This window comes from Opisthocomus hoazin, chromosome 6 (genome assembly GCF_030867145.1).
Source record: "Opisthocomus hoazin isolate bOpiHoa1 chromosome 6, bOpiHoa1.hap1, whole genome shotgun sequence".
Taxonomy (NCBI): domain Eukaryota; kingdom Metazoa; phylum Chordata; class Aves; order Opisthocomiformes; family Opisthocomidae; genus Opisthocomus; species Opisthocomus hoazin.
In genome coordinates, this window is record NC_134419.1 from 48,640,938 (window position 1) to 48,665,013 (window position 24,076).

General features: G+C 40.1%; 1 protein-coding gene across 3 annotated transcripts in view; it reads left to right on the forward strand.

The window, feature by feature from the left end:
* The window catches only part of GRID1 (glutamate ionotropic receptor delta type subunit 1), a 558,941-nt gene that overhangs the window by 488,321 nt on the left and 46,544 nt on the right, over window positions 1–24,076 (forward strand). For all 3 annotated transcript variants that reach the window (XM_075423037.1, XM_075423035.1, XM_075423036.1), the window contains 4 exons: window positions 6,664–6,765; window positions 8,873–9,070; window positions 11,103–11,427; window positions 12,815–12,953. In XM_075423037.1, coding sequence (XP_075279152.1) covers window positions 6,664–6,765; window positions 8,873–9,070; window positions 11,103–11,427; window positions 12,815–12,953 — 764 coding nt within the window. The remainder of the gene's footprint in view (window positions 1–6,663; window positions 6,766–8,872; window positions 9,071–11,102; window positions 11,428–12,814; window positions 12,954–24,076) is intronic.

Here is a 24,076-nt window from a genome sequence, read left to right on the forward strand (position 1 = left end):
AAAGAGGAATTTCACGGGACTATCCATGCGATAGTGACTCAGTTAATGCTACTCTTCTCTCCGAACTGTGAGCCAGTTCCTTTACATGGTTTGAAGGGCGTTAAGCTATTTCAAGGGCAGTCTTCATGTGGCACCTGAATCCTAGACTATTGCCATTTATCTGGCTGTGCTTCTCAGAAGAGCAGTGGTGTATATCTGTTTCCTTAGATACGTCAGTTCAGGTCAATTGCCCTTTCCTACTCAAATCCCTCCTTCAGTGTTCCTGAACTTTCTTTATTTTCTGTTCTAGGCCTATGCTCAATTAACTTTTTATATAACGTGTAAGCCCTCCGCTGGACTCTCTCCAGTAGCTCCTCATCTTTCTTGAAGTGGGGAGCCCAGAACTGGACAGAGTACTCCAGATGAGGCCTCACTAGGGCAGTGTAGAGGGGAAGGAGAACCTCCCTCGACCTGCTGGCCACACTCCTCCTAGTGCACCCCAGGATCCCATTGGCTTTCTTGGCAGCCAGGGCACACTGCTGGCTCATGATCAACCTGTCGTCCACCCGGACACCCAGGTCCCTCTCCACAGAGCTGCTCTCCAGCAGGTCCACCCCAAGCCTGTACTTGTGCATGGGGTTGTTCCTCCCCAGGTGCAGGACCCTGCACTTGCCCTTGTTGAACCTCATCAGGTTCATTTCCGCCCAACTTTCCAGCCTGTCCAGGTCACGCTGAATGGCAGCACAGCCTTCTGGTGTATCTACCACTCCTCCCAGTTTGGTGTCATCAGCAAACTTGCTGAGGGTACATTCTAACTCTTCATCCAGGTCGTTGATGAAGAAGTTAAACAAGACTGGGCCCAGTACTGACCCGTGAGGGACACCACTACTTACTGGCCTCTAGCTAGACTTAGCACCGCTGACGACAACCCTCTGAGTTCTGCCATTCAGCCAGTTCTCAATCCATCTCACTAAAACAACAAACAACATGAGCATAGTAGCCCCTGAGGAGGCAGCCCTTCCCTAGTTCTCCATTTTTAATTGATTTATATTGGCTAGTCGTTGCCTTTAACAGGTTTACTGGCCCAGGAGATGGATGATGTTGTTTGCTGAACTATTTGGAATGGGCATGAGCAGCTTCCCATGATCTGCCTGCCCTTCTCTGAACTTTTACCATGCAGATGCAATCTTTGTGTGGCCCTATAATGGCAAACTGAGAGTACTGAGCATTGAACAGGGCGTGATAAAATTTTGACCCAAAAGACCGAGAGTTTCTCTACCACTTAAAGACTTGGTTCCCAACCCTCCGCTTCATAGTTTTAATACATTTTGGAGTTCTTCGTGGCTCTCCAGCTATGGGTGCACAGGTATTCCAAACTCACTGTGAAAGTTTGGAAGCAAGTTACATCTTTAATACAAGCAAATGCAGAATATCAGAATAGAATAAACATCTGGACGTAGAAGACTTTCAGGTATTTCACTACAAACAAGGCTGAGTTATACTGAACCACAGAATATACCTTAAATCAGTTCAGCGGGTGATCTTGTCCAGTATCTTACCCTAATAATGACTGTAAGTTTATGCTTCAGAGTAGAAATGTTAGCATATTCCTAATAATTATGTACCTGTTATAGAAATAAATTCTATCAGTGTTTGGATTTGCTTGCAAGTATGAGAACTGATACCTTTATGTTTTCCTAATCCTATTTTATGTAACTATGGATTATACAAATGCACAGTCCAAAATGGTGTTTTACATTTTTCTTAATTATGATCTCGTATTTCAAATGAAAGTATTTTGGTACCTTCCAGGTAACTCCAGTCATAAAAAGAGAAGTGATGTTTCGGGGAATCCTGTCAGTTCCTTAAGAATGACACATAATCCAGTGTGTGAATCCTACTAATACCTTGCTGTGAAGGATATTGAATGACAGCAAATTCCCCATATTACTGATATACTGCATTTAAAAAAGAATTGTGGGCTTGAATGTAAACATTTTTAAGCTGTTTAAATTGAGCTTCTTTTATTCCACAGAACTGCAACAGAGCAGTGTCCAATTTGCTCCATTTATTTAATAGGCCAGTGCCTTATTTCATGTTTGTTTCCTGTAAACATTCATTTTCTTGTTTATATTTATTTGGGTTATTTTTAATTATCATGTTTGCTTAAAATCTGTTTTTAAAATGTTAAATGTTTCAGTAATCTTTTTAGCCATATTGCAGGACTGACAAAGGGAGTCAAGAGGCCCCAAAATGCAAAATATACATATGTGGTACAAGGACATCATATTTGATATACCCTACATTGACTTGAAGTTTAAGAAACAAATAGTCTTCAAAGTGAAGTCCATTTCAATTCAACTTTAATCTGAAAGCATTATCAGATTGTGAGTAGCATAGGTTAATCTATGTAATTCCATGCACAGAGCAGCTTGCATATTCACAGAAAATGCACTCTGGGTTGATACAGGTGTCCCTGTCTCATGGCATGAGAGCTGCCTGCCTTACCATCTCTTTCATTGCTTGTCTGTTAAAAGTTCTGCAAGTTTCAAGGCAGATGTTCCCAAATTTAAATTGTTTGGATAGCGTAACCTTAGCTCCAAAGGAGTCACTAGGAAAAGGTTTTCAGGTTTTGGTAACATAGAAGATGCATGCTCTGGATTAACTGTAGCCCTTTCAAACATTGCTATACATTTGCTGAAAATGAGCTTGTTTTATTTCTTATGGGAATGACATTTTCCCTGAAAAGTAGATCATGTTTAGGATAGTGTCCTACTTAAAAAGGTGTTAGATAGCAGTGACATGCATTATTTAGACAGGAATTACTGCATCATAAACTATAATGTGTAGATGATCTTATTCACTGTTGTGATATAAACATTAAGTATTCCCTTTGTATGCTAATGTCAGTTTTCAACTGTATTTGCTAGTAGTTTGGGATAATTTTCTTCTTGTTTGGACCGGAGACAGACATTTGCCGTAGTGCAGTGATGTGTGTTCACAGCGGAGTTAGGAAAACTAAATTCAAGTACCTGATTCAAAGAATAAGTAATTATTGTGTAGCAGAGCAGCATGAACATCCAGACCTTCCAGACAAACCGATGTGTAACAAATAACTGACTTTGTCATGAATTCCATCTCCTAAAGGAAGTGGCATGCAGGCTCTCTGTGTAATTGAGCAAGTTCACAGGAGGTAGTTTGCAGACTGGGGTTTAATGCATGTAGCTTTGATTTATCTAAGCAGAAGGATTGTCTGCCTCATTGTACTGATGAGGGTCTTCACACTTCTGTGGAGTTGTTTCTGATGTTCTCCAGTGTGAGTTTACCACGACATCTCAGTATGATTTCCCCTGGGGAACTAATCACTCAAGTGTTGGGCAGACGGCAGCTGCATCGTTAACAAAGTCACTGAACTCCTTTGTAGAACTTGGCTTCCAATTTATCGATGGCAACTCAGGAACCCAAAAGTTACATTGACATCAAGTTTCCTTTGGAGGTCCTGACAGATATCAGCACCTTTCAGGACAAAATCCTGCACAGCAGGTTCATGAGGCATACTTTGGATGACATCTTTTATCATTTGACATTCCCAGGCTGTCTAGCCATGTAACTGTTTTGCACGTGTGTTAAGTATGTGTGTTTGGCGCTATACATTGCTTGTGGAAGGTGAAAACCATGTTAAAATTGTGACTTTCTCTCTCAGAGCTTTTCCTTGCAGTTCTGGTTGAAAATGCAGTAAATATAGATAAAGGTCAGAAGCATATCTTGAGTCAGAATTTTCCAACAAATTACCTTTTTATCTGAATTTCACAGTAGTTTCCTATAGTTTGTCTTTATTGGATGACTGAGCTTCTGATACATGGCTAGAACTATAGGATTCCCAGCAATATGGTTACCTCAGAAAGAGAAGCTAGGAAGAAGTTTTAAGTTGAAAAGCTTTATTAAAAGTAGCTGTTTTTAAAACTTGAGCTCCCATAATCCAGTAACTTGAGAATAAAAAAAACCCCACCCAGACTGCCATTAACTACATGTTCCAGAGACCAGTGATTTTTGAAATATATCCCACCAGTGCTGATTCTGCAAGCAGTTGTTTTTTATAATCAGATTGAAAAGCCCTTTATCTCCTTTCAGCTGATGGCTGTGCTATAACCTTTGGCTTCAGACTTCTGGTGGGAACATGGTGCAGATTTCTACAAAGAATGAAACTCTAACAGCCTTATCAAATAACAGCAGTACTCGTTGTGTTTAACAGTGCTGGAAATTAGTTTCTCGGGCACTGATCTTGACAGGTCAGCTGTCACAAATTGGTAGAGGTATCTGTAAATACATCAGTCCTATAAACAAAATTCTGTCTGCAAGAAGCGGAGGTTAAAATCAGCACACCTCTGAACAAATCCAAACAAGGATGCACAGGAAAAATCCCTTCTGGAAAAGGTTTTCTTCATGTTCCATTCATCAACTTTTTCTGCATAGTTTCTGCCTCCACAGAGACTATGGAGTTCTGTGGTGAAGTCAGCTATGCTTCTCCTTGTTCCACCTACCCCTACTGCGTAAAAGAGGAATCTTTGTCTATCTCCTTTTGAGTAAAAGGACTAAATTTATGTTTTCGCACTGGCACGTTTCCAGGTCCTTTTAGGAATTCTTAGTGTTAACGCAGAATGCAAAGTGTAGTGTATTCGAAAAGTCTAAGGCCTTGATATGAAATCAGATCGAGTTTTTGAAGGGAAAAGGAGTGGGAGAAAGAATTGAAATATCAGTCCACCAGTGCTGAAGTAAAAAATGAAGGTGTTACATTTCCCATTTTTTCATAAATTGTTAATCATCATCTGTAGATTGTGCAAGCCATTTTGGCCAAAAACCTTCTATGTATCTTTATCATATACCCACTGCAGAGGACAGCTGAAGAATGCTTAGAGAGTAAACCTTATTTACAAATTTGAAACACAATATATACCACATGCACCTATACTGGTCTTTGAAGTCTGTTGAACTATATTGATTTGTCAGCTGGCAAATTGGTCGATTTTATATGGCAACAGCAAAAGCTAAGAAATATCTGGACATATTTCAGAGAAAGCATCTATATTTGAATTTAAAATATACCATGGCTACAGGTATCTACCTGTATTGCTGCAGAAGATTTTATGTGCAGAGGCTCGTTTGTCACTCCAAACTGGCATCGCAGGGGGTGAGTTCTCAGTCTGAGATATTTAGCTTTCACGAGTGTCATTAGAAAGCTGAATGTTATTCAATCATTCTCCTCCTCAATCCTCCAGGTCAGCTGGATAAAGGGAGGTGTAGCTTAATTCTTTCCTGCCCTGTGTCTCAGCTTTGAAGGTTTACTGAGTGTAGCATGATTTTCATCAGTTGTGATAGTTATGATGGCTGAATATTAGCTGAATGTCCTGTTCTCTGTTTATTAGTTCGGTGCAACAAAACAAAAATAAAACTATACAGATCTCTCCATCACATTTTATTTGTTGGTATGATTTTTGAGGCTTCAGGAAAAAGCTGAAGTCATAGAAATAAATCATGTAGGACACCTAGCCATAGGCATGATCAGTGAAAGTAGTTCTTTCCAAGAACGTTTTGACTTGTTACATGAAAATTAACTTCTGGAAGGAAGCAACCACATTTGGACTATGTTTGATTTCTACAGGGCATGCCTTCAGCTAACAGCACTGCTTCCACATGTGTGCATAGTATTGGTGTTTAAGAGTAGAGCTGAAAAAAAAGAAAGAAACAGTTTCTACTTGATACTATTTATGACTCTTCTGAGCAAAATGACACCATGGATTCTGTTTGAAGGGAAAATGAGAATCTGACTGCTGCTACTGCTGAAGAGCATATTTTAGTTTGAATAATCCAAAGGTCACTTAAGATTAACTTTTCCATTGAACCTATTCTATTGAGTTTTACTGCATTTGTCTACATGAAATGCAGTAAAATTGATTTTTAAAGCGATATATTTAAGTGAAAAATAAAATATTTGAATGTAATGTTCCAGTGAGATATCCTGAAAACATGCATCCAGGTACATCTAGCAGATGCGAAGTACTGGTAGATATGAGCTATTTGATCGTCAGGAGCCTGGCAATTTGACAGGCTGTCATTGTTCTACTGATGAGGTAGAAGTAGGGCAAGAAGAGAAAATAGAACTTAAGATAGGACCTGAAGAAATTCCAGGAGAGAAGAGGAGGCAGTTTGACACTGTAGGATCTCTGTCAGGAATTTATGGCCATGAGTGCACAAGAACGTTATACAGCAGGAAGAAAGGTTGATCTTTGATAAACAGTAGGGAATGATTTGAAAAGTAGGAGGGGATCTGAGCAGAGAGGGACATGTGGGATAGTGAGACCACAGATAATCCTGAGGACTGTCAGGCAATATAAACTTACTGGAGAGAAATGTCTTATCAGAGTGATTGAAGTGATATAATATAACAAATATTACAGATAATAGAGCAGTTATGTTACAGGTATTGATGCAAATGCATTCAGGGAAGGAACTGGCATATGTCTGTCCTCTGAATCTCACTAATTCTGATTCTGTGTTAAAAACCATACACTTCTCATCTACTCTATATCACTTCTGGATTTGGTCAAGCTACTGTTAAATGTTTATGTAAATACTAAAAGATTTCTGGCTAACAGTCCTTCAGACTCACTGTACTTTCTGTTCTAGTTGGCAACGTGGGACTCTGAGAAAGGACTGAATGGTAGTCTACAAGAACGACGTCTGGGCAATGACTTACAAGGACTGACACTCAAAGTGGTGACTGTCTTGGTATGATCCTATTTGAGTTCAGGAAATGAATGCTCGAAATAAAAAGAATCTGAGTATTTCAGGCACTTCCTCAGTATTTTTCCCTGCCATTTTCAGTTCTGTATTTTTGGATGATCAGTTACATAAGCAAGGAAGATAAACGATGGCCTTCTATTATTTTCCATGAAGCTGTGCACTGTGAGAGATATAGAGCATTTGTTTGTTTGCTTATGCTGTTTTTTTGTATTGTAATTCCTACTGGGCATGGAACCAGCACAGGGCCTGAGTGCACAGGGGTGCATTCCAGATACTGTACTCTAACTCGGATACTCAGTTTCCAGCATTTCATGGATTTTGAGATCAGATGGGCCAGTTACGATAATCTAATCTTGGCTCTTGTACACTGCAGGCTGTAAAATTTAATCAAGTGTTTTCTCCATCAAGCTCTTAAATTCCTATTGAGATAAACTAAATCTTTTAGAAGGGTGTAGTCTTTCCAAAAAATCGTTATGCTTTTGGGACTACTGTCTGTTAGTATCCAGAGTGGTAATAGAGCTTCTGTCAGCTAAGTGCTAAATTAGGGGCAAATTATAGCTTGAATGCATTCCTGAGTAAAATACTGTAGTTTGCAGCTTGCAGAATGTGGTGTCTTTTTGTTCCTCTTTTTCAGAATCATGGTACAAATAAGAAGTACCACGTAAGACCATTATGGCACTTCCCCCAGCCTCCAGTTTTCTTTCCTCTGTCTGTTGACAGGCAAGGTTGTGCTGTGACTTCTGTGCAAGGTGAACAGATCCCTTCCACAAGAATGTCTGTACCAGGTTGCAAAGGTGGCCAACTGCGATGGCTGTGTCATCAGCAGCCCTGGCATTTCCCCGCAGGAGAGCCTATGCCTGACGAAAACATACCACAAAATGTTGCTTCTTGATTCCGAAACATACTTTAATATAAAATAGTCCAGGAAACATTAGCCATGAAGGTTATTCTTTGAATTTTCAAAATTTCAAATATTCACAAATAGCATAATTTTTTAGCTCTTGTTTCAGTATGTCTCCTGGATAAAAGTTTAAGCGTTGTCTGTAAAAGAGGGCTTTCTAAATCTGATATGCTCTGAGACAGGTGGATAGTAGTAATGTTCCTGTGTAGGACTGGTGTTTAATTTAATATCCAAGGTAGAGTATCTGTGCCTTCTTTATAGTCAGTGAGAAGAGGGAGGTACTTCACAGAGCAGTTCATCCTGCGGACACCAGGAAGCTGCTAGGGGGCTGAAATGTCCTTTGGAGTTTCTGCCTCTTCTCATGCACTGTGGAAGATCCAAGGCCACAGACAGGACTCAGGAGCTGAAGCGTTGGTGTCTAGTTGGGATACCTCAAAGTATCCCACATGGCCTACAGTTTTTGTCTCAGAATCATAGAACCATAGAATCATAAGTTGGAAGAGACCTCTAAGATCATCAAGTCCAAACGTCAACCCAACACCACCATGCCTGCTAAACCATGTCCCGAAGTGCCACATCTACACATTTTTTGAACACCTCCAGGGATGGTGACTCTACCACCTCCCTGGGCAGCCTGTTCCAATGCCTGACCACTCTTTCAGTAAAGAAATTTTTCCTAATATCCAATCTAAACCTCCCCTGATGCAACTTGAGGCCATTGCCTCTTGTCCTATCGCTAGTTACCTGGGAGAAGAGACCAACACCTGCCTCACTACAACCTCCTTTCAGGTAGTTGTAGAGAGCCATAAGGTCTCCCCTCAGCCTCCTCTCCTACAGACTAAACAGCCCCAGCTCCCTCAGCTACTCCTCATAAGACTTGTTCTCCAGACCCTTCACCAGCCTTGTTGCCCTTCTCTGGACATGCTCCAGCACCTCAATGTCTGTCTTGTAGTGAGGGGCCCAAAGTGAACATAGTACTCAAGGTGCGGCCTCACCAGGGCCGAGTACAGGGGCACGATCACTGCCCTACTCCTGCTGGCCACACTATTCCTGATACAAGCCAAGAAGGTTCTGAGTGTGTCAAAAGATGTGCCATGTTGTCCAGAATTAACTCAGGAAGCATCCTTTCACAAAGAGAAACAAATTAAAAACTTGTTTCAAGTATCAGTTAAGATATTATTTTGTTCTCAGGAAGAACCTTTTGTGATGGTGGCGGAGAACATACTTGGTCAACCAAAACGATATAAAGGATTTTCCATTGATGTCCTGGATGCGCTTGCCAAGAATCTGGGCTTCAAGTATGAGATATATCAAGCTCCTGATGGCAAATATGGACACCAGCTTCAAAACAGCTCCTGGAATGGCATGATTGGAGAACTCATTAACAAGGTACACAGAGAAGAAGCTGCATTAAAAAAAAAAACAAACAAAAAAACCACACGAAAAAACCCCACTCTTTGGAGTAGGGTGTCAAACTTGGTAAGGGTGTTTTTTAAATTCTTCCTGGCTTCCATTCCAAGTTACAAGAGAATGAATTAGGATGCACCAGTGCAGAATACTTCTGAGCTATGGGTGGTTTGAGTGTGGTGTAAACTGCGCAATTTAAGACCCTGTTTACAGGATAGGAGCTAGAGAATCTGTTGTTCTATTTACTCTCAACTGTAGTCAACATAAATTATATCAGTGTAAATCTGTGTGTTCACACAGTTGTAAGAATACGAAGACAGGACATGTATATGTATGTGAATAAATAACTATAGAAAATAGAGAAAAAATAATGTATTCTCAAAATACTAATTACTGGTATTTTATTTTTTGTCATTATTTCTTTGTGACTTGTTTGCAGGTATGACTTTATCTGGGTCACTTTGTGGCAGTGTGTTTGATAATGATCAACTGTTTGACTCCAAAACAGGAAAAATGACCCTAGTAATATACCATAAAGAAGTGTTTTGAAGGACCAGAATTTAAACTGGTCTCAAGATTATTCGATCATTTAAAACAGAGAGGACCAAATTCCTTTTCTTAATTACAGTCTTGCAAATCAGGAGTAAGTTAATTGAACTCCATTGAAGTAAATGGGGAAAGTCTGTAGCTTAGAATCTCCTGGAGAATGAAATTAGAGTGTATTTTGTTCATGTTCTCGCTATCTGACATGGGACAAATGTTAATCAAGAAGGAGAATCAAAGGAATTAATATTCCATGTTGCTGCCCTTTGTAGAAAAGGTTACTTTTGTGCAGTGGAGTTATTACTGAATGTGAAAGCTTTCTCATTATCTAGTAAGTAGGCTGCTCAGTATCTGGTAAGTAGATGTTTAGGAGGAAATAGAAGCAATTAAAGCAGTAGCAAATGTGTGCATGATAATGGGATATTCTTGGTTGACGCTAGGAAATATAAAGAATATTTTACTTCTTTTTCATTGACATAAGCTGTTTGAATTTCATTGACTTGAAAATGTGGTAAGAAATCCTGTTAAGTTTCTTTGGAAATTGCTTTCTTTGAAGAAACAAGGTATCTATTATGGTATTTTTTTAAAGATATTTCTGCTACTAGCTTTTCCGCTGACTCCAAAGAATTTCAAAGCAGAGATCCCTCCCCTAACATTTGCTTTGCTTTCCCCACAAAATGTAGAGATAGGAAGCAAAAACTAGGTTCTATTTCTTGAACAGAACTGTTTTTATTGAGACAGAAAAATATTCAGAATCTAATTGCAGCTCTGGAAAAGCTTTGGAAATCTTATTTATTAACCTCTGTTTTATCTTTTATTGAGTTTGCATACTCTTTAAGGTCCCTCTGTGTGTAAACCCTACGCACTTTAAATGTTGAGGACAAAAGAGTTTCAGGCACTAAGTTGCCTTTGGAGCATTCCTCCAGGTATTGCAATCATTTTATTCACTGTAAAAAATGAACAAAATCTTGCCCCCAGTTGTCATATGAAATCCCTTCATGAATATGGGCAATTGGCAGCTCTGCAGGGAGAACAACAAACCTTAGCTCTTCGCACCTTGCTATCAGATACACAAGCTAAATAAATGGTGTTTCTTTGTTATTGCCTGCAGTGCATCAGGTTAATATGGTTTGGAGTTCTAGGCATCCTTTGGAAAAGAAATGAGGGATAAAGGTTAAATAAATTGCACTCATTCCAGTGAGGAGTCAGGGTGATGCATTTTGTTCTAGAATACTTTGACAGATTATGCTTCACTGTTTTGCTTTAGACCAGTGCAATTAATTAGTGCTCAAATGATGAAACTAATTCTGGTTTTATTTTTAGACAATTTCTTTTAATTTGTATAAACATGTTAAATTATAGAAAGAAATGCATGGAGTCACTTGGTTCTTAAAAAGCTTCTCCTTAAGGCTCACGCTGGCAGAATTCATGGTGAAAGGAAGAGATCTGACCTGTTGCGTTTGTCTCACAGAGAGCAGACCTAGCCATCTCAGCCATCACTATAACACCAGAACGAGAGAGTGTTGTGGACTTCAGCAAGCGATACATGGACTATTCCGTTGGGATCTTAATCAAAAAGCCTGAAGAAAAAATCAACATCTTCTCTCTCTTTGCTCCTTTTGACTTTGCGGTGTGGGCTTGCATTGCTGCAGCCATCCCTATAGTCGGTGTCCTGATCTTTGTCTTGAACCGCATCCAGGCAGTCCGGGCACAGAACGCTTCCCAGCCAAGCCCTTCTGCTTCCTCCACCCTCCACAGTGCCATCTGGGTCGTGTACGGCGCCTTTGTTCAGCAAGGTACTTACTTGCTTATAACCACCACCGATGAATGTTCAGAAATGTTCTGCCTAGGGCAAAGCAGGTCAGGACATGTTAGTCTTGGCCAGAACAGTCTAAAGATGAAAGGGAAGGCCCATACAGGGAGGTAACATGTTTTATTAGCCCAGCTGATGAAAAGTAGAAAGAGGTAGGTAAGTTTAGGGGGTTACCTTCTGCTTTTCCATCTCTCAGTAAGTCCAGAAAAACCACTCCACGCGGGCTTTACCACTTTGAGAAAATGATCGTGTGATAAATATGCTACAGAGCTGCTTGATGCTGAATTACTACACTTCTCCAACTCTGAAACTAGCACCTTTTCTAATTGTTTAAATTTAGTTTTAGAAGTTTATATTATTTTGAACTAATCTGAGATGGTTTATCTTTTGTTTCTTTGAACTGAATAGGAAAATGATTTGTAGGCATGTAACTAAACACGCAGGGATCTCTAGGCATAGGACTAATCCTATTGAATTCAGTAGGATTGCTACCATTAACAAAGTTACTTTTGCAAATAAATGCAAAATCTGCCCATGCAGTTTTGTCCTGTATCTGTAATGTTAGTACTGTTCTTAGAAGGCAGGTTTTGTTGAATGCTAACATATGGGTACGTTGTTAACTTTTTTCTACAAGTTTTTCGTTGTGGTGGCAAGCTTATAAAGCTTCATCTGGAAAATCCTTACTATTGCTATGAAACTTGGTCCCTCATCTCATTAAGGTGGCATCCTTGATGGGTTTAAGTACAGTAAGATAAAATCAGCACAAACGTATGCTGAAGTGACTAGCATCAGCTGTATGGTAAGGTTTGGTCTCCAACAATGTTCAAGCCTAACTGTTCTTGAAGCCTGCTAGAAAGAAAACTTCACGTTGTTTGAAATGTTGTAAAGTGTAACAAGTAATGACAGTAATGCTTCGGTCTTTGCAGATGTAAACACGGCAGAGATAGCACACAAACCATGGTACAGTTTTGTGGGTTTTTCCAAATCTAAAATGGTCATTGAAAACAGAATTTTAGTATATTCTGAACACTAATGATTTAATTCTTGCATATTAGTCCTGCTTCACCATTAAACGTTGTTTAGAATATTTTTTATGTTCTGTAGATTTGATCCTCAATAATTCTGAGGGGAAATATTTTGAAGGGTGATTTTTTAGGACAGTATCCAGGGCAAGAGGTGGACTGGAGAAAATGTTTTTAAATTATCAGTCTCAGCGGAAGCAGTGCTTTTCTCACAGTGAAAGGGCAGTCTGGAGGGGGAGCAGAAATGTAGAGGGGTAGCTCCAACAAAGTTTCACGTACCAGGGCACACAGCAGGTGACTGTAAATGGAAGCTGCGGAGAGACACTCATTTTGTCTTTTTATTTGTAGGAGGTGAATCTACTGTCAATTCTGTGGCTATGCGCATTGTAATGGGAAGCTGGTGGCTCTTCACTCTCATCGTGTGCTCTTCCTACACTGCAAACTTAGCAGCATTTCTCACTGTATCGAGAATGGATAATCCTATAAGGTAAGACCCTCTTCTTAACATGAAGCCAGAAACCTGGATTTCACAGAAAGGTATTACCCATTTGAGCACTCATTCTTGCAAGAAGGAGATAACTCTCTAATAAAATATTCTGCTTATTTGCACTGGCTGCATTCTCTTCTCAGCCTCCCTTCTCCTTCATTCCTACAACCCCCAAGCAGTTTATACAGGTGCAGGGGGGACGACAATGGCACTTTAATTGTTTATTTTTCCAGAAGAGATGTCTTTCATGTTTATATCTATTTTGCTTAACTAGAGCTCTCACTGCTTCAGCTGTCTATATTTCTTTGTTGAACATCAGAGGGAACTGTCACCTCTTGGGAACTGTATAGCATTTCACTTCTTACCTTCAATGTGTAATTTTACATTCCCAATATTTTGATATACACTGGTTTTTATACTATTATTTGCATATAAGGTAATATAGGTGGTTGTTTAAAAGATAAATGGCCAATATGGCCAGATTCAGTGGCATTATTTGCAGAAAAGGCTTCTTCTCAAGGAGGGAACGATAACCAAACCTGACTCCAGAATAATAAATGTAATATAGCAGTTGTTTTATTAAATTTATATATAATTCTCTACAGTTGTGTTGGCAATATTGTGATGATAAATTACAGCTGCTGTAACAAACCCAATTTATCTTGTACCTTTGACTTCTTTCCCCTGCAGTTTGCCTACTAATCCATACCTAATGAGAATATTTTCAATACACCAGACCTCTGAGGAGCTCCAGAGAGCTGCTGGTTGTTTGGTGGCAATTTTTGTGTGTATAATTTATTTTTCTTAAGAAAATTTAAAGAAAGTTTTCTTTTTTTCTCTCAAAATACAGACAAAATTTCCAACTTCACGTTGTCATGGAATACTGGGAGGGCCATTGATCTTCCATGGTCAATGCTGACAGGATTAAAGACTGAGATCTCATGTTTGGTCTGACAGTGGTGGAGTGGAGAGGAGGCCAGAGGACAGGCGGGGTGACACAAGCTCTTGTAGAAAATGCTGAGTCAAGAATTTTAGGTGCTAGAGAGTGACACAGTTACTCTGTTGGTCTCACTTGGGGTTGCACTGGGAAAACTGGGACTGTAATCTTTGTGCTTGGCTTCTGAAACAGAGGCATTGGCACTTAGGTGAGTCTGGCATTTCAAAAAGCTGCTTTTGCCTTCTCTGTGGTATCTGGCCAAGTTCAAGGTCCTGCACATAAGTCAGGGCAATCCCAAGTGCAAATACAGGCTGGGCAGAGAATGGATTGAGAGCAGCCCTCAGAAGAAAGACTTGGGGGTGCTGGTTGATGAGAAGCTCGTCATGACCTGGCAATGTGGTCACAGCCCAGAAGGTCAACCGTATCCTGGGCTGTATCCCCAGCAGCGTGGCCAGCAGGGCAAGGGAGGGGATTCTGCCCCTCTGCTCTGCTCTGGTGAGACCCCGCTGGGAGTCCTGCATCCAGCTCTGGAACCCTCAGCACAGGAGAGACATGAACCTGTTGGAGCGGGACCAGAGAAGGCCACAAAAATGAACAGGGGCTGGAACACCTCTCCTGTGAGGAAAGGCTGAGAAAGTTGGGGCTGTTCAGCCTGGAGAAGAGAAGGCTCCAGGGAGACCTTGTTGTGGTCCACTACCTGAAGGGGCCTACAAGAAAGAAGGGGGGGAACTTTTTATAAAGTCATGTAGTGATAGGACAAGAGATAATGGCTTTAAACTACAAGAGGCTAGATTTAGGTTAGATATAAGAAAGAAATTCTTCACCATGAGGGTGGTGAGGCACTGGCACAGGTTGCCCAGAGTAGCTGTGGCTGCCCCCTCCCTGGCAGTGTTCAAGGCCAGGTTGGATGGAGCTCTGAGCAATCTATCTAGTGAAAGGTGTCCCTGCCCTTGGAAAGGGGTTTGGAACTAGGTGATCTTTAAGATCCCTTTCAACCTAAACCAGCCTATGATTCTTTGATCTGCGCAGAAGGTCATAAATAAGTGCATTTCTCATAAACATGAGTTAACAGTATTTCCAGTTTTTAGCTTGCCATTGTGTACTTACAGGTAACGTAACGCTTTGTTATAGTGTAATAATAATCATAATCATAAAACCAGCCCAAAACCATGCAAAGTTTTGGTTTAAAATTATTTTTCTTTTAGTTTGGCCAAAAATAAGTGGATTTTGACAGTAATAGAAATAAGAATTGCAAGTAATTTATGGAAATAACATGAGAAACTAAACAGAACAAAACTGCCCCAGAGTATCTGTGAAGCTTGGCTGTAATGGGAATAAGGTTAAGCTCAATGAATAAATTGCTCTTGAAAATCAAGATAGAAATAGTTATCCAGAAAGCTTGTATAGTGATGTCCTAAAAAATTTCTGAATGTTCTAGTTCCTTCAAGGCAGAAGAAAATGTCTGTTTGGTCTACTAAGCACCTCCCAAAACTGCAAATTTCAGAGGAGAACAAATGTTGGGGTGAAACGCAGTGAGGAATCTGCAAAAAGAGATACAGATTTAAGAGCAGAATGATGAATTATTAGGTGGGGCCTTTGAGGTTGAACCATTACAACATTTACAAGAGTTTTTGATTCTCCTTTTGATTAAAATGAAAGGACATTGCTAAGAATCTTGAGGGAGCGGAAAAGGAGTTTTGGGTAAAGGAGCTGCTTGGTTTTGTTTAGGGACTTTAGAGTCCAGACACCCCTCCATTGTTAGAGATGGCAGCTGAAGAATTGTAATTAAATGACTTTCTCTACCTAGAGGTAGCTGCCACTTCTCAGGTTCCTGAGATCACATCTGTTGTACAAGGTGAGGATACAGAAGGAAGAAAGCACTCCACTGTGATCCACAAACACCAGCAAAGTACTTCAGGTGCCAAACTAGAAGTGTTTAAAGTCATTTAAGTTGCCGTAATGTTCACTGCCTGTGCTCCAGCTATTTGGCTATAAGGGCAGAGATACGCATTAGTAGTTGTCAGACACAAAGTGGATTATTCATATTGTCTGGGATGTCTAAAGTGATCCCGGATGCTTCAGCTTGGGCACCCAAAGAATCCCCCAAATAATCTGAAATGGCAGCTGTCAGGAGACTCTTTGATTTCATCACTGGTTGGCATAATTGAGCCAATCAAGGGACTTGCTCTTCACGGCTTGCTTATGGGTATTTTACAAAGTTTGCAGAATCTCCCTGAGAGAGACATCTGGACTAAACCCTCTCACTGAAAACTGCTAAAGCCTTAGGAGAGAGGGGATGAGATAAAGAAATAGGTTCTCTGGAAAATCAGTTGAGCCTTCTTCCATTTCTGAGCCATGATGATGATATTTTCATGTCCCCACTCTTTAGGAGAAGCATCTTATAAAATGTTGTGTCAGATTTAGAACACATATTTTTTCCTGGGAAAGTAAATTACTGCCTTGCATGAATGTATTGTGGCCTGGTATCTCAGCTCTCAGTACTACTTAGCTTCGGCAGCCTATGATGTGGAGTGACTGTTTTTGCCTTCCTACATTTGCCACTCAGCTTGCCCGCATTATATCTTTCATGGACCCAGAAAGGAATACTTACTTGAAATCCATTTTTCCCACCCAAAGAGGCACAATGAGTTATAGCCGAAAATTTGCTCACCAGCTGTGAACTACCAAATCCATCTATGATACGTCCATTGTTAAGGAACCAACTCCTCATCCTCTCAGTGAATGTGTGCTGTTATCTCTCCCTCCATAGGGAAGTCCTCTGGTGTTCAGTACTGCTGCTGCTAAATTGCCAGCAGGGAAGAAAATAGTATTGTGGTGCTGCAGTAGCTGCAACATAGTGAAGATTTTCATTACAAGACTGATTTTCTTCCCAAGCCGCCTCCAAAATGCCTAATAAAAGTAGTTTCAGCATCAAATTTGGGATGTGTGGTCTGTGACTAGCAGGAGTATGTTTGATTGAATAACTAGGTGTCAATCAACCCAGTGATTCTTACCTCCACAATTTCACTGCAAAACAAGTGTGTCATAGAAATCATAAACGATATTTGTTAGAAGGGACTTGGTGAGATACTCAGTGAAGCAAAGTTGAACTGTTGGATGGCAGATTTTTAGAATTAGCATACCAGATGAAAGCCTGCTGATAAGGGAATATTTTATTTTTTCAAATCTGATGTTGGCAGACCTCTCAAGGCTTTTCCATCCTGCCATGAGTTTCGGAGACTGCCTGTGGCTCACAGAAAGGCGGAATACCCAGAGTAGGAGGCACAGCAGACAGCAGCTATGATAGGCTGCCTGGATTTTTGCATTTCCTGACACAGACTTCCTAAATCCCACATGGGTTCCCAAGTGCTGTGCTGTCCAGGTGCCCAGATCCCATGTAAGAAACGTCCTTATCTTGGAAAGAACAAAAATCTTCTCCTTGGATTTTCCCTAACCCTCTAGGACTTTATTGCAAGGATGGTAACAGGGAGAGGCACTGGCTTTCTGGTATGGCATGGCTGCACGCGCTGCCTTGTTCCTCGTGTGTCCCTTGAGCCCATCACTTGTCCCGCTATGACACGGCAGTGGGGAGGGTCAGAATGTGGAGTTTTAGACCCACATCAAAACCTCTGGCCCATCAGCAGATCGAGGATAGCAGAAAATAGTGCGAAACTTCCCCAGCTGTCCTCTATTTTCCAGTTGCTAGCGGCTGGTACTTCTGCACCCCTTTGCTATTTTACTGCCGCTTTTCTGAGCCCTCTGTCCAAAATACCTCTTGTGCTTTTCTCATCTTCTCTCTGCCCCAACCTCACAACAACAGAAAAAAATGAAATGTACTGGTTACCTCAAGATCTCTGCGCTCATGGAGGTTCACAGGCAGCGCAGTGAACCATCAGGCAGATCTCCCAACGGTGCAAGGGCAGAGGAGCGAGATGGTACCCTGTTCCCAAACAGAAGGCATTTTTTGTGAATGTGGTGGTGGCAACCACTCTGGAGCTCAGGCTAGGAGGCCGTGATCCATGTTCTAATTTTGTAAATGAACATTTTTTAATTTTTGTTTTTAAATTGATATCTAAATAGTGTTTAGAACCTGTGCAAATTTCTTCAAACCCAAAGGATTTGCATTTATCATTCTAATATTTGCCTTCAGAACTTTACGCACCTGAGAAGTCTTCTAATGGGTCAGTCTGCCAAGTAAGGGCTGAATTATTGCATGAGATTTTGTTCTTTCTTTTGTCTTATTACATTTTCAAACAGTGCTTTGATCTGCTGTCTGACCTTCCATTTGTAATCATGAGTTTAATTAGCAGTGACTTAACTTCCAGCTTCATTTCTTGTTAACAAGCAGACTACATGCAGTTCAGTAGCTGCACAGATATTCTGAAGCCCAGGTTTAGGAGAGCTTTTCTGACAAGAGGTTAAGAATCATACAGGAAAAATAAGACATAAAAAAGTAGGCTACTTGCAAATTCAAAAGAGTTTAAATTGAAGATTTTATCAAAAGGAGCCTTAACATTTGCGCATGCTATGGGTGTTTTGAAAGGCACCTATATATATGCATTCATGGACTGCATACAAACACATTATATCTGCTTTTAAACTTACAGCTATTGTTTCATGGTTTGGGATTTCCTTATCAGCATTTTAATCCCCAAATTTTATGTGTGTTGGTGACAGCGGCAGATTTACTGCAGCTTAGTTGGGGTGATAGTCTGGCACTTGGAAGACTTGGGTGCAAATTTCTTTTCTACCACAAGATTTTTCTGATCTTGGCAAGGTTAGTCTCGTCTCTGTCTCAGTTCCCTTTCTGTACAACAGAGTAACAATTTTTTCATATCTTATATGGCATGTTGTCAGTTTAGCTGCTTTAAAGATGATGGCCAGAAATGACCATATTGTAATAGTTCTGCAGGTATGAAGAAAGATAAATTTTCTGAGTGGCATACAAAAGAGAAACAATCTCAAAATATTTTAAAAGAAAAAGAGGGAAGTATTTGAAGACGCCAGCTAGGGGGAAACAAACACAGGTTTCATCTGCTACACTTAAGTGGATTTGATAGGGTCGGTAGCAAGAACCTCACAGGAATGTATATGTATTTGCAGTGATTTTGCCTTGAAACTCCTTGTGTTTGAAAACAGCCTTTCTGTTGTTAATATCATACGTGGCTTTCTAAATATTTCATTGGTTTTTCTTTTGTTATGTTTAATTTTGTTACGTTCAATTTGTGCTATGTTTTGCAGTGTCTGTGCAGCACCTTAGGCACGTTGGCAGGAGGCATGTGTGAATGAGCATGAGAAAAAATAATTATCAAGATTATTATTTAAGGCCTGTGAGCAAACGCTTCAATCATTAAATAACTGAATTAAGTTCATCCATAAAAACCGAGGCTAAAAAAGAGTATAAGAAAGATGCAAGTGAATGAGCAAGGACAATATCTCAAACCTTTTTTTTTCTTTCCAGAACGTTCCTTGTTTAGACCACATGGAAGGAGTGTCACGGGGAATGCTCTGCAAGCTGTGCAGCAGGGCAGCAGTGCTCAAGGGCAGAGCTTGCCAGCCATTTGCCTTCAGGCACTGCTCAGCACAAGACACTGTGTTGTTGCCAGTGCTAGAACCCCCATCGTCTGTCTTTTCATTTCAGTTTCATTGATGGAGTTGCCCACTGGGTGCTTCTGGGAAACGCAGGGCTTCACAAAGTCTGGAGCCTTTTAAAAAGCTTTCTGAACGTTGGCATATGCCATTCAACCGCGGTTTAAAATGGATCCTAATTACTCCTGTAATTGAGCAAGCAGGCAACCATATAAGTGCAAATATTTCCCAAGGACATTTTTCTGGGAAAAAAGAGAATGCACAGCTGAAAATCAAGCTTGCATTCCATCTCTCTAGTTGCCATTATAAGAATGTGGCATATATTGGAGATCAATAGAAAACCAAGAGATTTGTGATTCCACACCTTGTTTGACTCCGCTTTTACGACACCTCTAGCATCTCTTCATTTGTCCCTGTTACTGGGAAGTTCTGGGACTTAAGTTGGTTGAGGTATTAACATTCAGATGCAAGTACAGTTTAGAGAAGAAAATTATTTGGAAATGACGTTAGCAAAATCTACCATCTGTGCGGGTAATAAAATGATTTTTTATTTTTTTTTTTCTTTTGCTTTGGAAGGGTGAAAATTTAGCAAGGAACCCTCATGACAGCCCATCAAAATGTACATGGATTGGTTCAAATCTGAGATTTGATATGCAATCTCTTCTCAGCTCAGACTGAGTCACCTTTTAAGTCAAATTTTCTCACGTTAATACAGGTTATTCACTGCCTGTCCACAGAGTAGTGTAGCTGTATGCTTTCTGCATGCATTAAATCTCATTGCCCCTGACTTCAACTTTCTTTTTTGTAGTATGCAGTTTCTTTTTATTATAAGGATAGTACCTCTGGCTTATTTGGTTGGGTTTTCTTTTCTGTTTGACTCCTAAGGGAATAAGCAATACAAAATGCAGTAACAGAAGATTTTTGCCCAACAGGATATTTTTATTTCTATTCTTTTTCTCTAAAGAAGATGATTTAATGTCTTATATGAACCGATAATGAAATTTAATAGAACAGGATATTAAAAAGGAAAAATAATGATTACTACAGCAATTCGAACTGAGATGGCCTTAAAGCTTCAGACATCTAACTGTAAAGACTACCTCAGCCCACCATTTATTAAGGACAAAAACAGGAGTAAGAACAAAAACTTCATGGTGAATTCTGTTTTGCGAGTAGATTCTGGGTGCAGAACAACCATTAAAGCAGGCTGGCCAATGTGCTCGAGTATTTGAGTTTCACTCCTGTTAAAGCACTTATATTTTTTTTCACTCTACCGGATAGATTTTTTTTTCACCTGCAATGCAAAATTACCTAACTGGTTTTGCATGCTAATATACTGTTCTGTGTGTTTGCCTGCTGGCCAAGTTTGCTATACTTTTGGACAGACAGATACTGTTACATGCCCCTACGGTATATATCTTTGTCAGACGAGTACTTAAACAAAGACCCTCAAAGTGGGAAGCCAGGTAGAACCTGAAAAAAATATAAGTATTTTCATGACACTTGCTAGTGAAACAGCTGCCTGGAAAAAAACAAAATACCTGTAAAATTACTTTTTTTTTTATACTATTTATCTGTGCTGGGAAGAGTCATTAGCATAGCAGTGGGCCCTATTATGAAAACCATGCAGGCTGTTCTGTTATGGGGCAGTATAGTGCAATTTTCTGCATAGGTTTACAAATCATCTGAAGTCAGAAGGTCTCTCTGAAAACAACCCTGCGGCCAGAACAAGCAAGTAGATTGCATCTGCAAAACTACCAATAATTAGTAAGCAGTTTATCACAGTAAGTTACCTCCTGTGAAACAATGAGATGGAGTTGAAAGTAGGTGTGCCTACTTGTAGAAAGGGGAGAGTTGTACCTGTTTGCTTACTTGCTGTCAGCTCAGACAGGACATACACGAGCTTCTAACTCTGTTAATCTGTTGCATGTTTTGGAAAATGCTTCATTTTCTTGTGAAAAAAAAAAAAAAAGTCTTCTCACCTTGCACTATTCTTCACCTACATCTCCATGCGAGCAGCGGTTCTGTCATTCTTGTAGTGTAGTTGTTCAGCAACAGAATTTCCCACCCTCCTGCCAGCAAAAGTAATTTTCCCACCTTCTGTTCATTGGCGTATATTCAATGTCAGCAGGATGACTGCGAGTATAAGGAACATGCACTGAATTGTTTATTTCTTTAGATTATTTTAGATGGATAGAGGAGAGAGGAAAGCAGGGAAGTTTCCAGTAAGAGCAGAGGAAGAATGCTTGCCCAGCCATCCTCCCGGAGTAGTGGTTGGTTGGTTAGCATTGACCAGCGACACCATGCTATGGCCAGCTCTGTGCTCCACTTAGATAGAATCATAGAATCATAGAAAGTTTTGGGTTGGAAGGGACCCCTAGAGGTCATCTAGTCCAACCCCCCCGCAGCAAGCAGGGACACCACTAACTAGATCAGGTTGCTCAGAGCCCTGTCCAACCTGGTCTTGAATGTTTCCAGGGATGGGGCCTCCACTGCCTCTCTGGGCAACCCGTTGATGACCTGTCGTTCGCATTGCAAGGCTTCAATTAATAGCGTGCAATAAAAATTAAGTAACAATCATACCTCCTGTAGCCTAGAAGTTCAGTTCACACAATCAATTCAAAAGTTGATCTCTTGGAGCAAAGTTCAGCAGCCTTTCTTTCAAAGACTAAGGATTGAGCATGCCTATGCTGTGGGTTGCAAGGTTAAGAGCTTCAGTTTTGGAAATCTCAGTGCGCTGTCATCTGCTTCATGTTGTACTGATGTAATCTGCCACAAATTAAGAAATCAGACTTTGTTTGGGACAGCTGGGGTATAGGCATGTTTCTCTTTGCCAGCTCTGCTGTCGAGGGATGATGCAAACAGCTTTGTGCAATAACATCTTAAATCATATAAGCTAGTTCCACTGGTGTTGTTTTTGATTCTCTGATTTTTTTTCTCCAGTGCATTTGTACAATTCCCATGCATTTGTATTATTTATGCATATTTAGTCAAATGGTTGCACTACTCAGGAAAAAAGTGATTTGGGTTTTCTAGGTCCTGAAAGAGCTCTTGCTGACATTATAACAACTTCTTATAATTTCTTCTTACAGTTCCTCATGTTAAGATAGTTTGCATCTGTGTCTTTGATACAGTCTCTTTCAGATATTGCCAGCCCTTCTGTAGTCCTTGATCCTTTAAATCAACTTCCCAAGAGACTTTGTCCTCCAGTTTATGCTGTTACTCTTCCTTTTTTTTTTCCTTTAGGATAGTGAGCTCCATCATCTTGCAAACACTTTTAATCCATTTACTTTTCTCTTTGACATTTTCATTCAAATCTAAAATAGCCATTCCTCTTACAAATGTCTCCGTGATAGAATATAATTCTTTCTCATACCTTAAATTCTTAACACCTTGAAAGATATATTGGATGATATTTGATCTTCTGAAATAAAAGTTGTTCCAATACATTCTAAAATGTTTATAGACCATCTTGAAATGAGGTGGAAAACTCTAAACTTGCCATTTGAAGAAAAAGCTTTAAAAATTGAATATCCTCACAAGGAGATTTAGAAACTATTCCAAATCATGTAAAAAAAAGAAAAAAACAGCAAAACACACTTTCAACAGATGCAGGTTATGGGTGTTTAGGGAGGAAACTAAGATGCTACTGTTTATTGCCATGAGCGCTTTCCTATTAGTCCTTAGTTCCTGTGTTGCAAAAGATTTTCTAGAGGGAAAGAGAACTTTTCTGGAAATAATACTGTGTTGCTAAGGGAAGAGTTGCATATATTCTTTCCACTTCCTGGGCTCATCTGCCTTACTGAGCAATGTTCTCTTCTTCTACACGCATGCCCCGATATAATATAATAGAGGAACATTTCCAGACTCATCTGGAGATGAGGGAGAGAATGGCGTTGCCTTGGAAAAGCTATTTTGATACATCTGCCAAAGTTCCATTAAAAGAAATGTAATCACATGCACTAGAGTTGTTTGCCTTCTAAACCATTAAAACCACCCTAGGAGAATAAGCCACTGATTTAATTTAATTGATTTATGAATAGTCATATCTATCTAAAAAAGAATAGAAAACCATCAGTCAGAATGGGGTGGATGTTAACTACGATGTTCCTTTCGTATGGCCGTAATGCAATTTCAAAGCTCATATTTCAAGGTATGTAATTAGTCTACCCAGTAAGCTAATTAATCTCAATATAAGGAACAGCTAGTTAGTTTTGATGCGGTGCTGTCAGTGTTGATAGTATGAAGTTCAGTATTCAGGCAAGACTTGTGTTCAGGGTGAGGAGAGAGAGGCAAAAGGGTAAGGAGTCTTTTTCTGCTTACCAAGTTGTATGTCAGGGTGAGGTGGGAAGTCCACCATATACCAAGTGCTTGTCATTTGGGTCCTCTGGAAAACAGGCAAACGGGCCTCCAGACTTTAAAATATGCATATGTAACACATGCACTTTAGACATCAATAATAACTGGTGAATGCTATATGTGCTTTCAGTATTAATGAAGAGCCCTGTGTTTTGATTTCCCAGGAGTACCCAGCACATGTTCTAGCAATCAAGATGCCTCTTCAGAGCCCTTCTGTTTTCTTCTCTCTTTTCTGTCA